The sequence below is a fragment of the Saprolegnia diclina genome (genome assembly GCF_000281045.1).
Source record: "Saprolegnia diclina VS20 unplaced genomic scaffold supercont1.43, whole genome shotgun sequence".
In the NCBI taxonomy this organism is placed as follows: domain Eukaryota; phylum Oomycota; class Saprolegniomycetes; order Saprolegniales; family Saprolegniaceae; genus Saprolegnia; species Saprolegnia diclina.
In genome coordinates this window covers 225,829-241,663 of record NW_008246110.1, presented here as the reverse complement: position 1 = coordinate 241,663, position 15,835 = coordinate 225,829, and the positions used below count along the sequence as shown (strand labels likewise).

The 15,835-nt window shown below is 60.8% G+C and overlaps 7 protein-coding genes across 7 annotated transcripts; 5 read left to right on the top strand and 2 right to left on the bottom strand.

Annotated features, from left to right (window-relative positions):
* Window positions 1-623: 623 nt before the first annotated feature.
* On the top strand, window positions 624-809 carry SDRG_11665 (hypothetical protein; the record flags this gene model as incomplete). The annotated part of the gene is made up of 1 exon (XM_008617714.1): window positions 624-809. The coding sequence occupies one exon, from the start codon at window positions 624-626 to the stop codon at window positions 807-809; it is 186 nt and encodes a 61-aa protein (XP_008615936.1).
* A 637-nt stretch (window positions 810-1,446) lies between these two features.
* On the top strand, window positions 1,447-2,277 carry SDRG_11664 (hypothetical protein). The gene is made up of 3 exons (XM_008617713.1): window positions 1,447-1,583; window positions 1,630-1,852; window positions 1,897-2,277. Exons 1-3 carry the CDS (start codon window positions 1,490-1,492, stop codon window positions 2,228-2,230), a joined length of 651 nt encoding a protein of 216 aa, XP_008615935.1. The 5' UTR covers window positions 1,447-1,489; the 3' UTR covers window positions 2,231-2,277.
* A 125-nt stretch (window positions 2,278-2,402) lies between these two features.
* SDRG_11663 (Cullin 4) lies at window positions 2,403-4,872 on the top strand. The gene is made up of 4 exons (XM_008617712.1): window positions 2,403-3,856; window positions 3,907-3,980; window positions 4,034-4,436; window positions 4,479-4,872. Exons 1-4 carry the CDS (start codon window positions 2,447-2,449, stop codon window positions 4,824-4,826), a joined length of 2,235 nt encoding a protein of 744 aa, XP_008615934.1. The 5' UTR covers window positions 2,403-2,446; the 3' UTR covers window positions 4,827-4,872.
* SDRG_11662 (CK1/CK1 protein kinase) lies at window positions 4,828-6,474 on the bottom strand. The gene is made up of 6 exons (XM_008617711.1): window positions 6,320-6,474; window positions 5,953-6,272; window positions 5,820-5,912; window positions 5,647-5,773; window positions 5,437-5,589; window positions 4,828-5,388 (listed from the first exon to the last, which is right to left on the bottom strand). The coding sequence occupies exons 1-6, from the start codon at window positions 6,408-6,410 to the stop codon at window positions 4,910-4,912; spliced, it is 1,263 nt and encodes a 420-aa protein (XP_008615933.1). The 5' UTR covers window positions 6,411-6,474; the 3' UTR covers window positions 4,828-4,909.
* A 444-nt stretch (window positions 6,475-6,918) lies between these two features.
* Window positions 6,919-10,490, top strand: SDRG_11661 (hypothetical protein; the record flags this gene model as incomplete). The annotated part of the gene is made up of 5 exons (XM_008617710.1): window positions 6,919-7,407; window positions 7,456-7,992; window positions 8,039-8,352; window positions 8,398-9,310; window positions 9,363-10,490. 5 exons carry the CDS (start codon window positions 6,919-6,921, stop codon window positions 10,488-10,490), a joined length of 3,381 nt encoding a protein of 1,126 aa, XP_008615932.1.
* Window positions 10,491-10,509: 19 nt separating this feature from the next.
* On the bottom strand, window positions 10,510-11,803 carry SDRG_11660 (hypothetical protein). The gene has a single exon (XM_008617709.1). It carries the CDS (start codon window positions 11,749-11,751, stop codon window positions 10,558-10,560), a length of 1,194 nt encoding a protein of 397 aa, XP_008615931.1. The 5' UTR covers window positions 11,752-11,803; the 3' UTR covers window positions 10,510-10,557.
* A 17-nt stretch (window positions 11,804-11,820) lies between these two features.
* Window positions 11,821-15,825, top strand: SDRG_11659 (hypothetical protein). Its single transcript, XM_008617708.1, has 12 exons — window positions 11,821-12,115; window positions 12,164-12,328; window positions 12,372-12,477; window positions 12,526-13,372; window positions 13,417-13,743; window positions 13,791-14,313; window positions 14,362-15,026; window positions 15,072-15,179; window positions 15,228-15,353; window positions 15,403-15,447; window positions 15,500-15,665; window positions 15,715-15,825. The coding sequence occupies exons 1-12, from the start codon at window positions 12,052-12,054 to the stop codon at window positions 15,792-15,794; spliced, it is 3,222 nt and encodes a 1,073-aa protein (XP_008615930.1). The 5' UTR covers window positions 11,821-12,051; the 3' UTR covers window positions 15,795-15,825.
* Window positions 15,826-15,835: the final 10 nt, after the last annotated feature.

Below are 15,835 nucleotides of genomic sequence, written 5' to 3'. Positions count from 1 at the left end.
CGGCCGAGACTTTTGCGCCCAGTGGGAGGTTGCGCGCGTTGCGCAGTGCCTTGATCGAGGTGCTATCCGGCGGGAGTCGGTGCGGCGAGGCATCGTCGCCGTCAAGGTCCTGCACCACATCCAAGAGGGGGCGCGCCACCCGAAGCGAGTCGGTGAGCGCAGCGTACCCGGCTTCGTTGTAGAAACAAATATTGTTGACGTAGCTCTCAAGAGTCATAGTGTTGGAGGTTTTATCCCATAGCATCAGCGTCGGCAGATCGGGGTCGACGAGCTCAAGGACGTCGCCGCGCCACTTGGCCGTCACTTCGATAGGCGCTGGCGACGTCCTGCACTTCGAGAGGCGCTGGCGACGTCCTGCACTTCGAGAGGCGCTGGCGACGTCCTGTACGCCAATACTAGCGAGTCGACATCGGCAAGTACACGCTACACGGACGCCTCGCATCTTGGCATCGTTCAGCTCGGCAAGGAGGCATGCGATTCCAGGCGGCGATGGCTTCGCGTCTGTCGACATCAAAGTGCGCGCATTTCTCGGCAACAGTCAAAGCACTCGCTCGCTACCTGCACTCACCGCTCTCCCCATGGAGCGTTTGGAGCTCACTTTGCAATTGCCCACCTCTGCTACAATGCTCAAGACGATGATCCTGATGACGCTGCTCAGTGTCTTTGCGGCCGCTGCCCCGGACGTTGATACGACCAAGAACGAAGCCGCACCCGGTGGCCTTCCGGACCCGAACGGCGAGTTTGAGCTGTGCCGCAACGTGTGCACGACGGGGGTCCACGGACGTGTCTGCCACTGGCGCTGCTATTAAGCGGCGAGATGGTAACAATCAACGCGGTTGGTCAGACAAAGTCTTCATTCGTCGATTCCCACGTTGACGGAAACTGTGGGGGAACTTTGCGATCCGCTCTCGAATACTTGCGCGAAGATAGCGCCAGCAAATTTATTCCCGAAAGCTGTACCAGAAGAGGCGGTGTAGTTGCTAGCATGTACGTGCATCTCGCTGTGTGCGAGTGCCCGATCTTCGGCATCTCGTCTGTGTGCGAGTGTCTGAGTTTCGGTGTCACTGGAGGGCGGACAATCCGGGCCTTGGCAGCGCAAAAGCCGTCCCTATCACGTAAGACAGCGGCTCTGGGCGTTGTATAGTAGCAAGGAGCATAAAATTATGCTCCTTGATAGTACCGCTCTTGGTCCAGTGTGATCGTCGCTGCAGCATTTGCTTTTAAACGTTTTTAGAGCGCTTTGTATGTATTGTCGAGCATTGCGCGCGTCCTAGGCCTGTAGCGACGACGCAACGCGGTTTGCTCTGCACCCAAAAGCGTCTTCTATCGCTGTGTCGAGTATGGGCGATTCGATTTCAAACTCACGTTCGTCGACCAAATGCCACCCCCCGGACCATTTGGGAGCCGGCGATCCGGATACGGTGGAGGATCGTACGGATACCATCCCAATGGGCAAGTGAGCCAAGCACCAGAGTTGCTCCTGGCGAAGATGATGAGCACGCTGATCCCGCACGACGTCCTCTGCCTCGTGCGCGCAGTCCGCAACGGCGCCTTCTATGGCACCAAGATCCGCGCGCCCCACGGTACGAGACACTGGCCATGAGCGGCCGACAATGCTGCGGTGGATAGCGCTGGTCATGGTGCTGCTCTTCCAGAAGAAACCGCTGCGCGACCAGCTCCGCGCGATCATCAAGCTCACGTACGAGCACACGAAGAACTTGGCGTGCTTTGTCGGCGTCTACAAGGCGTCGCTGCTGGTGCTCAAGGCGATGCATGGCGGCGCGACGACGCCAAGCGCGGGCTTGAACCCGGTCGTGCCATGGCACGCGGCGGCCGCCGGCGCGATCGGCGGGTACATGGCCTAGCCCAAAATCATGCATCGAGGACTGTGTCTAGGTACGCGATCTGGTCCAAGTACTCGAACGTCAATTACCAGATCGTCATGTACCTCTTCTCGCGCGTCCTCATCGGCCTCGTCAAGCTCTTAAGCGCGAGAGGCGCCCCGATCCTCCGTGACTATGCATTCCCCGAGGTCTACCCCGTGCTCGCGTGCGCTACGTGGGCCATTGTCATGTGGCTCTTCGAGTGCCACGGCCAGGTGCTGCACCCGTCGCTCAAGAAGAGCATGGAGTTTCTGTACCATGACGCCAACTCGTGGGGCTCGATCGAGGACTTCCTCCCGTCGCCCGCGACCGTCGCCGTGTGCGCGCTCACGTGGCTTAACTTTTAATAGTACGGCGGTCGCACCTATATGGCGGTTGCTACGGCGGCGCGTCCGAGGATGGCCGGCGCGAGGGTCGATGTGGCGGCCACTTGCATGGTCTTGACGATGGCGGAATGCCAGGCTGGGACGAATTCTTTGATGCTACACTGAGAAACACTATGCAACATAAAACATGGGATTAAAATTGCATCTTGCGGCTTGCCATACAAATTGCGGCCAGCGATGAAGAAGGCAAGGAAGGTCTCGATCAAGCCGTTCAAGCAGGCGCCGAGCGTCCCGGACGGCTTCGAGGAGCGCGCATGGAAGGACCTGCAGGCCTCGTTGATGTGCCTCCAGAACAAGTCGGCGACCGCGGCCAACACGACGCTAGGCTGGGAAGAGCTCTACGGCCTCGTCACGGACCTCTGCCACCAGAAGAAGGCCGCGTGGCTCTACGGCCTCCTCAAGACACACCTCGCGATGACGGTCGACAAGACGCTGCAGTCGGCGTGCGCCGACGACGACCTCGGCCTCCTCCAGGTCGACAGCGCGCTCTTTGTCGAGAAGCTCGTGGGTCTCTGGGAAGAATTCTGCTCCGACTTGCTCATGATCCGCAACCTTTGCCTCTATCTGGATCGGACGTACGTCATGCAAACACCGGGCGTCGCGTCCATCTACGACATGGGCCTCGCGTGCTTCCAGGAGGCGCTGCATGTGCTTCCGGCGCTCGAGGCCAAGATCACAACATCGTTTTTGCGCGAAGTCGAGCGCGAGCGCCATGGCGAGACGGTCCAGCGACAGCACCTCAAGTCGCTCGTGCGCATGACATCGGCGCTCACGATCTACGGCCGGCATCTCGAGCGGCCGTTCTTGGCGTCGGCCGAGGTGTTTTACGCGTCCGAAGGCCAGCAGCACATGGAAGACGGCAGCGTCGCGTCGTTCCTTTTGCATGTCGAGAAGCGTCTGACGGAAGAGAACGAGCGCGCGACGGGCTACATGGACAACAACTTGACGACGAAGAAGGCGATCCTGCACGTCGTCGAGGCCCACTTGCTCGCACCCCACGCCGCACTCCTCCTCGAGCGCGGGTTCGAAGAGCTCGCAACCGGCCACCGCATCGACGACCTCAAGCGCCTCTTCAGCCTCTTTGAGCGCATCGAGCAGCTCCCGCTCCTGAAAGCCAGCTGGAGTCAGTACATCATCGCGACCGGCGCCAAGATCGTCAACGACACGAGTCCGACCAGCCTCGAGCTCGAGAAGGGCATGGTCGCAAGCCTCCTCCAGCTCAAATCCGACCTGGACGTCATGCTGCGCGACGCCTTCCACAGCGAGACGACGTTTGTGCATGCCCTCAAGTCGGCGATGGAGTCGGCAGTCAACGCGAAAGCGAGCCGCCCGGCCGAGCTCATTGCCAAGTTTGTGGACGCCAAGCTCAAGACGGGCAATAAAGACGGGTCGGAGCGCGACATTGAAGCGCTCCTCGACCGCCTCATGGTGCTCTTCCGCTACATCCAAGGCAAGGATGTCTTCGAGGCGTTCTACAAGAAGGATCTTGCGAAGCGACTGCTTCTCGGCAAGTCGGCCTCGTTCGACTTGGAGAAAGCCATGATCTCCAAGCTCAAGACCGAGTGCGGCAGCTCGTTCACCAACAAGGTACTCGCAACGTTGCGCTCTTGCATGGGATGACGACGATGTATATGTAGCTTGAAGGTATGTTCAAGGACATTGACCTCTCGCGCAGTGTCATGACGCAGTTTCAGCAGCACAACGCGAGCCAGTGCGTTTGACGTCGGACCAGAACGCGTGACTCATCATCGACGGTGGACGTAGACTCGCGATTAGCAACCTCAAGCACAAGATGGACATGCACGTGCACGTGCTCACGACCGGCTTTTGGCCGGCGTACGTGCCGACCGAGATCATCCTGCCGCAGTCGCTGCTGCCGCTCAAGGCGATCTTTGAAGCCTTTTACACGTCCAAGTACCAGGGCCGGCAGCTCCAATGGCAGCACTCGCTCGGCCACTGCCTCGTCAAAGCGTCGTTTCCGAAAGGCCGGAAGGAGCTCGCCGTCTCGGTGTTTCAGACGCTCGTACTACTCAGCTTCAACACTGGTCGTGACACGCTCGGGTTCAACGAGATCAAGGAGCAGACGGGCATCGAGGACGGCGAGCTGCGGCGAACGCTGCAGTCCCTTGCGTGCGGCAAGGTCCGCGTGCTCACCAAGCAGCCCAAGGTAGGCCTCGTATATTGCTTGCAGCTTGGCAGCGTGTAATAGGGTCGCGACGTGGCCGACACGGACGAGTTTGTCTACAATGCGGCCTTTACGAACCCGCTCATGCGCATCAAGATCAACTCGATCCAGATGAAGGAGACAACGGCCGAAAACACCGAGACGCACGAACGCGTCTTCCGCGACCGGCAGTACCAAGTGGACGCGGCGATTGTGCGCATCATGAAGTCGCGCAAGCAGCTCTCGCATGCGCTGCTCATGAGCGAGCTCCTCACGCAGCTCAAATTTCCGGCGAAACCCGTCGACATCAAGCGCCGCATCGAGAGCCTCATCGACCGCGAGTACCTCGAGCGCGACGCGTCCAACACGCAACTGTACAACTACCTCGCGTAAGCTCTCAACATCGAGCTCGTTTGCCCCTTATCGAGGAGACACGCAAGGCATGCTATTCGCGCCGACATAAGCGGTCTTAGAACTTAGGATGCGACACTCGAGCTGGCGCTTGGGCCCGACGAGCGTGTGCGCGTCGCAATGCCAGATGCCGCACTGGCCGCCGCCGCTGCGCCCACAGCCCGCGTCGCGGCCTCCAGACGACGCGTTGACACGGCGGGAGGTGAATGTTTGGCTGGCGCCACCGTGCGCTTCGTGGGCTTGGCCTTGGCTTTGGCTTTGGCTTTGGCTGGAGCCGGCGCCTCCTCCAACGACTCGTCGTCGTCGTCGTCGATGACGACGGGTGTCTTGCGTGTCTGTCCTTTCTGCTTCTTGGCGGGCGACGGGCGGCCCTTGGCGGAGGCTGTCGTGGTGGCTGCTGCTGTTGTATGCGCGCCCCAGGCATAGGTGCCCGTGCGCGACGTCGACCCGCAAATGCGTGCGAGGCCGTCTTCGATCGCAGCATAGTCGGGAGCGTCTTCAAAGCCACACGCTCGGATCAACGTCACGAGCTTGGACCACTCGGCTATCGAGAAGAAGAGTGAGGCATTGCAACCTTGGCCAGCAAGCGTACGAGATAAGCCACGGCAGAGGTCGGGGAGCGCCGTCGCTCGCTTGAGCCGCGCGCCGTCTTGGTCGGACGCGGCGCCTTGCCACGGGAGGTCCCCGCGCACGAGGTAGAGGCACACGTAGAGAAGCGCCTCAATGTCGTCTCGACGGCTCGGGGCTATGCAACAAGGATGGTGGAGTCGAGGGGACTCGAGTCAAGGAGATGAGAACGTACTGCTGCCTTCGTGGCAGTTTACGCTCAGGAAAGTCGGCGTCCCGACGACACCGCCCGTCTTGAACGGCTTGTGGGCGCCAGTGACGAGAAGGAAGCGCTCGGCGATGCCAAAGTCGACGCAGTAGACCTACAGCAGTGGTTGCGTGTCCGGCCGATATGCATGGCGAAGCTACTGTCGTCTCGGGCGCCGTGTTGAGCATAAAGTTCTCGGGCTTGACGTCGACAAAGAGGAGCCGCTTCGAGTGAATGTGCTGGAGAATCGCCATCTACAACCCGTGAGGCGCGAGCAAGCACGGCGCGTCGTACGATCTCGAGGCCAAGACGGGCGACGCTTATCTCTGGCAGTCGGCCGTGCGCCACCTTGACGTCTTCGAGCGTACGGCCGAGTCGCTCGAGCACGAGGAAGCGATATCCTTTGTCCTCGCCGTACGCACCAGTGGCTGGCAGTGTCGGGATTCCCGCATGGCCGGCAAGGCTGTTGACGTACAGCAAGTGCTCGGCGTAGAGCGCATCGGCGCTGCGGTCTGCGTGCGTCTTTTTGCGCTTCTTCTTGCCCACTGTCGGCGCCGGGATCGGCGAGACCTTCATGGCATATCTTTGCCCGCCGTTGCCCTTGAGAGGTGCGACTACGCCCACGTCGTTCTCCCCATGCCACGCGAGGAGCACGGTCTACCTTCGTACACATCGCTGCAGGCGCCGCTGCCGAGCTTCTCGCCAAGGACCCACTGCTTGAGCTGCAGCCCTTTCTTCAACGGGACCGCCATGAAGCTGTTTATCTTGCCGGAAAATCGCACAATCCGAAAAAACGACCGAATGATCCGACTAAATACACGCAACTCACCCAGGACGGAGGTCCGGCAGCTGTGGCAACGGAACTCGAACCCGAACGCACTGATATCCCTGCACCATTCGCCTAGTACTCCATTCTTTGAGGTCCATCGCGTTGCATGTGGCTGCTCCATCACAGGCTCCACCCGCGCGTCGGAAGCGATCTCGGTCGACCCGCCCAACCAGGGCTAGGGTATACTTGGCGTCGGGCTCGTGTCTCGTCTTACGAAGCTCTACAGCAAGTTCATACCATGTCTGCTCAATGCAGACAAACCAACACGGACGCCCCAGGAAGCAGCGCTAGGGTGGCGCAGCGCTGAGCGGCGACAACGGACTTCCGCAACCGAGGTTGCGTGCACCTAGCCGATGATCCCGAAGGTTGCGTGCGTTCAGCGGGCCGTGTGCAACGTGGCGCCGGCCTCAGTCAGCATCATCCTCAGCAGCATGAGCAAGGCGACGAAGGCGCGCAGCCGCGGCGCGGCCCTCGAGGTCGAGCGCCGGGTCGTGGGCGTCGACGACATGGTGCTGCTGCCGTCGGTCTCGGACACTGGGATCCTCGAGAACCTCAAGGCGCGCCACGGCAGCGACCAGATCTACACCTTCATCGGGCACGTCTTGGTGTGCGTCAACCCGTACAAGTGGCTCGACATCTATGGCGAGCGCACGATGAAGTACTACGCGCACAAGCAGCGCATCGACGTGCCACCGCATGTGTTTGCGACCGCCGAAGAGACGTACCGGACCATGGTCCGCGAAGAAGAGAACCAGTGCGTCATCATCTCGGGCGAGTCGGGCGCGGGCAAGACCGAAGCCTCCAAGCAGATCCAAAACTACATTGCTGGCATCTCGGGCAGCGGCGCCGGTGTCGACAAGATCAAGCGCACGTTCCTCGAGTCCAACCCGCTCCTCGAAGCTTTTGGCAACGCCAAGACCGTACGACCGCCAGCACATGCGCGTCGCCTCATCGAGCGCCTATTTTAGGTGCGCAACAACAACTCGTCACGCTTTGGCAAGTACTTTGAGCTCCTCTTTGACGCGGCGGGGCGGCCCCAAGGCGGCCATGTGACCAACTACCTCCTCGAAAAGTCCCGCGTCGTCAAACCCGGGAAGGCCGAGCGGAACTTTCACATTTTCTACCAAGTGCTCGCAGGCCTTCCGGACGGCGCCCGGTCCAAGTTTGGTCTCGTAGCGTCGCCCAGTGCCTATGCGTACCTCAAGGTCTCCAACTGCTTTGTGATCGACGACCTGGACGACGTCGCCGAGTTTGAGGCGACCATGACGGCCATGCAGCACGTCGGCATCAAGAAGAAGCAGATCGAGCTGGTCGTGCAGACGATCGCAGCTCTCTTGCACCTCGGCAACGTCGACTTCGAACCGCTCCAAGTCAAGGACGCCGAGGGGTCGCGGCTCCGGGCCGACGCGCGCAGCAGTCTCGACTTTGCCTGCGCGCTCTTGGGGCTGGACGCAGTAGCGTTGGAGCGCGCGTTCAGCTACAAGTGGCTGCACACCATGGCACCGGTAGGTATTCAAAATCGAGGAACTTGGAGGCTAAGCCGATGAGTAGGGCGGGAAGGTCGAGAGCTACGAGGTGCCGCAGAACCCGGACCAAGCTCGGAGCCAGCGCGACGCGATCGCCAAGCACATTTACGAGAGTCTCTTTGACTTCCTCGTCGAGCGCGTCAACCATGCGTTGGATATTGAAAAGCAGATGGAGCGGTCGGACGCGAGCAGTATCGGGATTCTCGACATCTACGGCTTTGAGATCTTTGACCTGAACGGGTTTGAGCAGTTTTGTATCAACTACGTCAACGAAAAGCTGCAGCAAATCTTCATCGAGCTCACGCTGCAGTCGGAGCAAGCCGAGTACGCGCGCGAAGGGTACGAACGAATCTCTCGCTTCTGTTGCTAGACAGTAGGCGCTAGGATCGCGTGGACGCCGATTCCGTTCTTCAACAACAAGGTGGTCTGCGACCTCATTGAAGCCCGGACCCCGCCCGGCATCTTCTTCATTCTTGACGACACGATCAAGACGATGCACAGCCGCCAAGGCGACAGTGTTGACGCGACCTTCCTCGACAAGCTCTCGACGATCCACAAAGGCCACCCGCATTTCTCCAAGCGCGGCCGTGTCTTTGAGATCAAGCACTACGCCGGCAACGTGCAGTACAACATTCTCGGGTTCGGCGAGGCCAACAAGGAGAGCTTGACCAAAGACATTCAGAGTCTTCTCGGCCAGAGCAGCAACAAGCTCCTCCAGTACCTCTTTGGGTCCATCGACCTCGACGCGAAAGCGGTGACCGCCGGCACCAAGATCCGCACACAGTGCGCGGCGCTCGTGACGGCGCTCATGGAATGCCAGCCCCACTACGTGCGCTGCATCAAGTCGAACGACCACAAGCAACCCAACTCGGTCGACGACAAGCGCGTCTTGCACCAGATCCAGTACCTCGGGCTCCTCGAAAACGTCAAAGTGCGCCGCGCGGGGTATGCGTACCGCGGTGACTATGGCCGGTTCCTCGACCGCTTCAAGTGGCTCTCGAAGGAGACGTCGCCCGACTTTGCCGGCTCGGACGCCCACGGCGCCAAAGCCATTGTCAAGGCCGCCATCAAGTCGATTCCGGCGCTCAAAGACGAGGTGCAGTGGGGCAAGAGCATGGTGTTCATTCGGACGCCAGAGACGTACTTTGCACTCGAGCAGCTCCGCGACGCGACCTTCGGCAAGTACGTCGTCAAGATCCAGCGGGCGTGGGTCAAGTACGCGGGGCGGCGCCACTTGCTCTCGCTCGCTGCCGACATTGCCAAGCTCTACAACGCCAAGGGCAAGGGTCGCCAGCGGGTACGTTCTTGTTTGTGCGTCCATCGATTTTGAGAAAGGCGTTGGGGATTAGGTGAGTCTGTACCGTCCGTTCGACAATGATTATTGCCGTCAAGACGAGGTCCGCAATAGCGTCTGGACTATTTTGCGCTACTACGGCGACCCGGAGAAGATCCTCTTTTGGGACGCGATCGAAAAGGTCGGTGCGCGTGGCGAGCGTCTGCCGCGGCACTTGGTCGTCACAGCCGCGTACGTCTACCTCTTTGAGCAAGCGAGTCCGATGTCCTTGGCTGTGAAACCCGACGTCAAGCCGCCGCCGTTCTTGTCGTTGCGCCGGCGCATTCCATTTGCAGCGATCGAGTCGCTCGTGCTGAGTCCGAACGCTGACCCGTTTCTCGTTGTACGCATGACGCCGCCGCCCGTGCTAGCGACGCCGGACGCCTCCCACTGGAAGGAAAACAAGGCGGCACCCGCGTGCATGATGACGCACAAGAAATTTGGGCTCTTTACGCGCCGGCACCACTGCCGCTTCACGGGCAACATCTACTGCGCCGACGTGTGCAGCCAGCTCTGCGTCGTGCCCGACCGCGGCTACTACTCGCCCGTGCGCGTCGTCGACTCGGTCGTCGGCTTCTTCTCGACCGAAGTCATGGAAGATCAGCTGTGGCTCTGCGAAAAGAAGACGGAGCTCGCGGTGCTCCTCGTACACGCCAACCCGAGTATCAAGATCGACTTTGAGACGCAGGTGCGGCTCCGGACAAGCTCCGTTCTGAGTTCGAGTCCGGCCATGCCCATTACATTTGGAACTGGCCCCGACGTTCGCGTCACGGCGACGCCGACGGGCCTCGACGCACTTGGCGCAGCGTCCGACCTCGTGCCCGACAAGTACGTAAAAGCCCGCCGCAAGCGCGAGCGCGAGCGCCAGAAGAAGCGCGACGCCGAGCGCGAGATCGAGATGGCACAGCGGTCGGCGCGCCAGGCCCAGCGCGAAAAAGAGCGCGAAGACGATCGGTTGCGCCGCGTCGCCGAGAAGAAGGCGCGCAAGCAGCAGGAAAAGGAAGCGAAGAGCACGACTCGCCGGAGCTCGTCCAACAAGACGCTCAACGTGCGTCAGTTTGGCGAAGTGGCCGCGCCAGCCACCGGCAGCAATGTCAACAGCGAGCTCGCTGCGATCCTCGCCCGCCGCCGCAACCAGGGCTAGGGTATCCTCAAAGTACCAACGCAGCCTTATTCATAATCTTCATTCGTGTAAGAGATAAAACCTAGTGTTAGAGCAGCGCAAGGTAAACGTCATTCTCGTCGACGGGGCGACGACGAGACCGCTGCACCGCGAAGAGCAGTGCCAGAAGGAGCAGACTACCGCCCATGCAGACGGTGAAGGAGAGGCCACTGACATGGCGTTGCAGCAGCAGCGACGACGTCGTGAGCGCGTTGGGAGCGCCTCGGGCGATCGATGCGCGCGAGATGTCGTGTTCGCAGCGATAGAAACCCGTGAGGACGCCGGCCGACTGCCCGATCGTCGCCACAAAGGCGTTGGGGCGGTGCGACAGCAGTAGATGGACGTTCAGCACCGATGCCATGCAGTCGGCGCGCCGGCTCCACAGCGACACAAAACACTGGAGTGACGCCGGCGCCATGGCGCAATCGCCAAAGAGCTCGCGCTCGAGATACGCTGCGTACTGCTCGGTGCCGCAGTACGTGTAGGCGGCCGGCGCGGGCCATTCGGTCCCGTTGGCCTCCATGGGCCCGAGGGTCCAGACATTGGGCGGGAGTTGATGACGACGGTACTCGACTGGAAGGCCGCCGTCGACGACGTCGGGCGCGCAGTCGTTGTCGGCGCCCCATAGTTTGTAGAGTTGAAGAGACCCGTGAGAGGCGACGCAGACATGGCGCGGACCGACATGGGCGAGAGGGTTGAGGACCGTGTTGGGGTGTCCGGGGGGTGCGAAGGGCGCCATGTGGGGGGCGACGATCGACACTCTGCGCGACGCCCGCAGTACGGTCTGCACGGTCGGTGCGTCGCAGATCTCTTGGTCCTTGCGGTGGCCGACACAAGCTTCAAGATACGCTGTCGCTGTTGTCCAGAGCTGGAGGCTGCCGACTGGAATTGGTACGAGGAGAGATTCCCATGGCACAAAATAGTCGGTGGGGAGGACCCTGGCGTTCTCGGCGTAGACGGCAGGGTGCGACGCTGGCCACGCGTCGTCGTCACCGGCAAGATACCGTCGGACGCTAGCGAGCTCGTCGTACCCGAGAGCAGCGATGGCAGTGAGCTCGTCGCGGATGTCGTTGGTGGTGGCGATCGTCTCGGCGGCCGCGCACGAGGTGATGCACGACGTGTACTGCGCGGTGATGGCGAGATACGGCGCGTCACTGCGCGAAAGAGCGTCACACTGGCGGCCAACGCAGTCAAAGTATCGGTCCAGCACCCGTCGCCACAGTGTGCCATCCAAGAGAGCCATGACGTGTCAACCGCTGGAGTGCTCGACGTCATCGATGTCTCCACGAGCAGCTTCGATTTTCGAACCCAACGGCCGTCACGGCCAGTACACTGGTCAGAGCATGTACCTTGCCGTCGGCGCGTCGAGCTGCTTTGGTTCGCACGGCGTCCGTCGACACAAGGGCGGAGCTAACGCGATAAGAGCTCGTGGTCGAGCACCTTGGCAGCACCACCAGACGCCGCAAGTGTCCTTGTGAAACCGGACGCTGAAACCGATGACAACAAAAACCATTTGTGGGGTTGGTTGTCTGGCCGCAGTAGCATGGAGCCCAAGAGCCCGTCATTGCGCCGCCCGCAGCTCGCAGCGCTGCTTCCGCCGGCGCAGCGTACGTTGTACTCGTAAGCTATGCGCTGCAGGCTGAACCGACACGTAGTGCTCACGTGCACGGTCGTCGTCAAGGCCAAGGAGATTGTGCTCCAGTTTGAAGCGATCGACTATGTCCAGACGCTCGTCCATGCAGCGCAGACGCGGTTCGAGATCGAGCATGGCGGCGACAAGAACGAGATCATTGGCCTCCGCCACCGCCGCTCGAACCGCGGTACGTCCCTTCCATCTTTGTGTACCTTATCGAATGGCATAAGATCTCTATTACTTTAACCCTGCCGGCGATGACATTGCCAATGGTGACGTGCTCGAAGCACGCCCGTACACGGCCGCCCCGCCGTCCGTGAGCGAGCGCGCCATGTCGTACGTAGCTGCATCTCAACTGAATCGGCTGCAGCCAGTGCATTGTAGGATGGCGTCGCTCGTCCACGGCAGCATGAAGGCAAAGCTGTCGCGCTGCGGCCTCTTCTCGATTGTGGTCCTCCGCGCCGAAGGCCTCGACGAAGCAACGCTTCAGCGCCACATCGCCGTCTCGGTCCAGCTGCAGCCGTATGCGCGCATAAGCACGACGCACGGCAGTACGTCGGGGCGCTGGGACACGATCATGAAGCTCAAGCACACGGACGGCGCGCTCCGAACGCTGGTGCTGGACGTGAGCGTCCACGTCTTGGACGCACCGACGCCAGCGCTCGGGCGCGCGCGGATTCCGGTCTCGGGGGCGATTGTCGCCGCGGGTGTGACGACCGAGGAGTGGGTACCACTCGAGTCGTCGAGTGGCAACGCCGACGACGACGGCTCTGCGCCCAAGCTACTGCTCTCGTACTGCTTTCACCCGACCGTGAGTGAAATGGCATCGAGCGCAGCAAAAGTGCGACCGTCGTCGTCGCTCCTGCAGCCGCGGGGGCCACCCAAGAAGACCAAACCAGTGCCGGCGCTGGCGCCCGAGGCGTTGGCCAAGCCGCCGCCGCGCGGCCATCTCTCCTTGCACATCAAAGGCCTGCACATCTGCGGCCCGCAGTGCTCCAAGCTTGACGGCCATTCGCTCGTCTACGTCCCGGACTTTGACCCGGTTCTGAGCGTCGCGTTCGAAGAGAACGTCAAGGAGATTTACGTGCGGTCGCCCGACGGCATGGCGGTCGTGTACAAGAAGCGCTTTAGCGTCGAGAGCATCCACTCGGAGCTGCGTCTCGAAGTCCTCAAGCCAATGGCGCTGGCGGCGACGCCCAACCTCACCAAGCTCCAGAGTGGCAAGCAGGCGGTACACACCCATATTCGTTTCGATGCATTGCAGAGTGTTTCTAGGTGCGCTATGGCAGTCTCTCGCTCGGAACGTTTGAGATCCTCCAGCGCGCCGGCGCACGGCGCCACGTGTGGTCCCCGCCGCCGCCGATTCTGGGGCCGGGCCGACAGCCACCAGCGCCGCATTTCGAGTGGGTCGTGCTGCGCCAAGGCGACGACGACGTCGGCCTTGTCCAGCTGCAAGTCGAGTACGTCGAGAACCTCGGCGCGATCTTTTCACCAGAGCTGCACGACGACGCGACGTTCGTGCGACAGGACGAAATCGAGTTCAAGGGCGACATCATCAAGCGCAACATTGAGCGCCTCGACTTGCTCTTTAGCGTCGCCCAGGTCCGTGGCCTTTTGTTCAGTTTGCTGAATGGCAATGCCGCGGGTAGAGTGCCAAGCTGCAGATGCGTGAGATCCTCGAATGGCGGAACCCGCTGCTCACGCTGAGCCTCTGGGTCGGCTCGACGCTCGGCGTGCTCTACTTTCCGACGTCGCACGCTCCGCTCGTGCTGCTTCTCGGCGTCGCTGCGCTCTTGATTGGCAACTATATACGCTACGCGGGTGGCGGCATCCAGAGGACGTGGACCGAGTACGACCCGGATGAGATTCAAATGAAGCTCTTTCGGTCGATCGCGACGCTCCACGTTGTGCCCCGGTGCGCGGCCAACCTGGTCGAAGCCAAGTGGAGCGAGATGAAGCAAAAGGACGCGCTGCGGCCGCTCGACACGCACGTCGAGCTGTACTACGAGCCGCACTTTAAGGAGCTGCCGCCCCGCCTCGTTGCGCGCACCAACTCGGTGCTTGGGAGCCGCAGTCCCGAGTATGGCCGCGACGACGCGGGCGACATTTGTCTTCTCAACAACAATTGGTTTAAAGAGCTCTTCACCCACCTGAGTCCGCACGCCAAGGACGGTAACCTTTTCTCACTGTGTCGACCAGGGTAAAGGAGCGATTTGATAGCTGTCCTCCATGACGTGGAGGAAGCGTGGAAGCGCGACGACGGCTCGGTGGACCTACACGCCTTCAAGTACCCGATTCTGCAGCCCGTGCGCATCAACCCCGTCACGGAACTCGAAGAGCTCGTGCCGTGGGAGGCCTGTCCGGGCATCCTCCGCCTCGACGTGGTGCAGGAGAACGCAATGACGAGCCGAAAGCTCCTCGGTCAAGTACGCTACCCGATCAAGGACCTTGTGACGAGCAGTCGCGTCGGTGGGCCCCAAGTCGAGGTCGAGCGTGCCATGCCCCTGCTCAATACACCGTTAACCGACGTCGAGGGCGACGAATTGCCAAGTCTAACGGTTCGGATGCAGCTCACGCTCCGGGACCCGACGAAACCCGTGGGCTGGAAGGAGCGTCTCGCGAGCGAAGCGCTCTACTCGGTCATGGAGATCGAGAACGCCAAGTCGCTCTCGTTCGTGGAGAAGTACCACATGGCGCGCAACGTGGCGCGTACGATCCAGCACGAGATCGGCAAAGTGTGCGACCTCCTCGAGAAGATCAAGAACGTGTTTCTGTGGACACACCCGCGCAAGACGGCGCTCGTCTTGCTCGCGGTGCTGCTGGGGATCGTTGTCACGTCCGTGGTGCCGGCCAAGTACTTTGTTGTGTATCAAATCACGCGCAAGGTAGGACCGTTGTGCCACTCAGTGTACATATATTATTGTCTCTAGTTTACGAACCGGTTCCATCGGCTCTGCGACCGCCGGCTCATTGACGGCGACGTAATTCGCGTCTGGAACTTCATCTCGACGTTTCCAAGCGACATGGACGAGCAAAAGGTACGCCGATACGCATTGTTTATATTGATGTAGACCACTGGACATTAGATGTTTCGGTTTGAAAACCAAGCGTATTTGCGCGAGAAGGAGCACTCGTCGGCGCAGGCCAAGCTCCAAGCCGACTGGGCAGGCCACATTTGGAAGCGCGGCGAAAACCTCTTTGTGGGCTGGGCCGTACGACCAGATTCTTGGTGACTCAGATCTCAGATTGTCGTGTCGGTAGCACCGGTACGCCGCGATTCGCAACGGCAAGCTCGAGTACTGGAACGTACGACACGACTATCCATTGATGCGGTATCTAGCGATGTTATACATGCTAGACGATGGACGATGCCAAGCACGGCGTATCCCCGAAAGGCCACATTTTGCTCTCGTCGACGGTTGAAAAATGCACCAAAGCCGAGTTGGCGTCATCGCCCAAGGACACGTACCCGATTGCGATCTTCAACGTCCATCGTCGCCACCTCTTGGACGCCCCCGACGGCCGTACGCAACAGTCCTTGCCGCTTGACATACTCGTATGATGGTGGTGTAGGCCGCCGAGTGATTGCCGTCACGACCGAAGTCGACCTCCACGACCTCATCCGCGCCATTCGCGCCATCTCGGATACATAATCAATGCTCTCTTTTTCTAGTCTTTTCGATCAAACACTGTG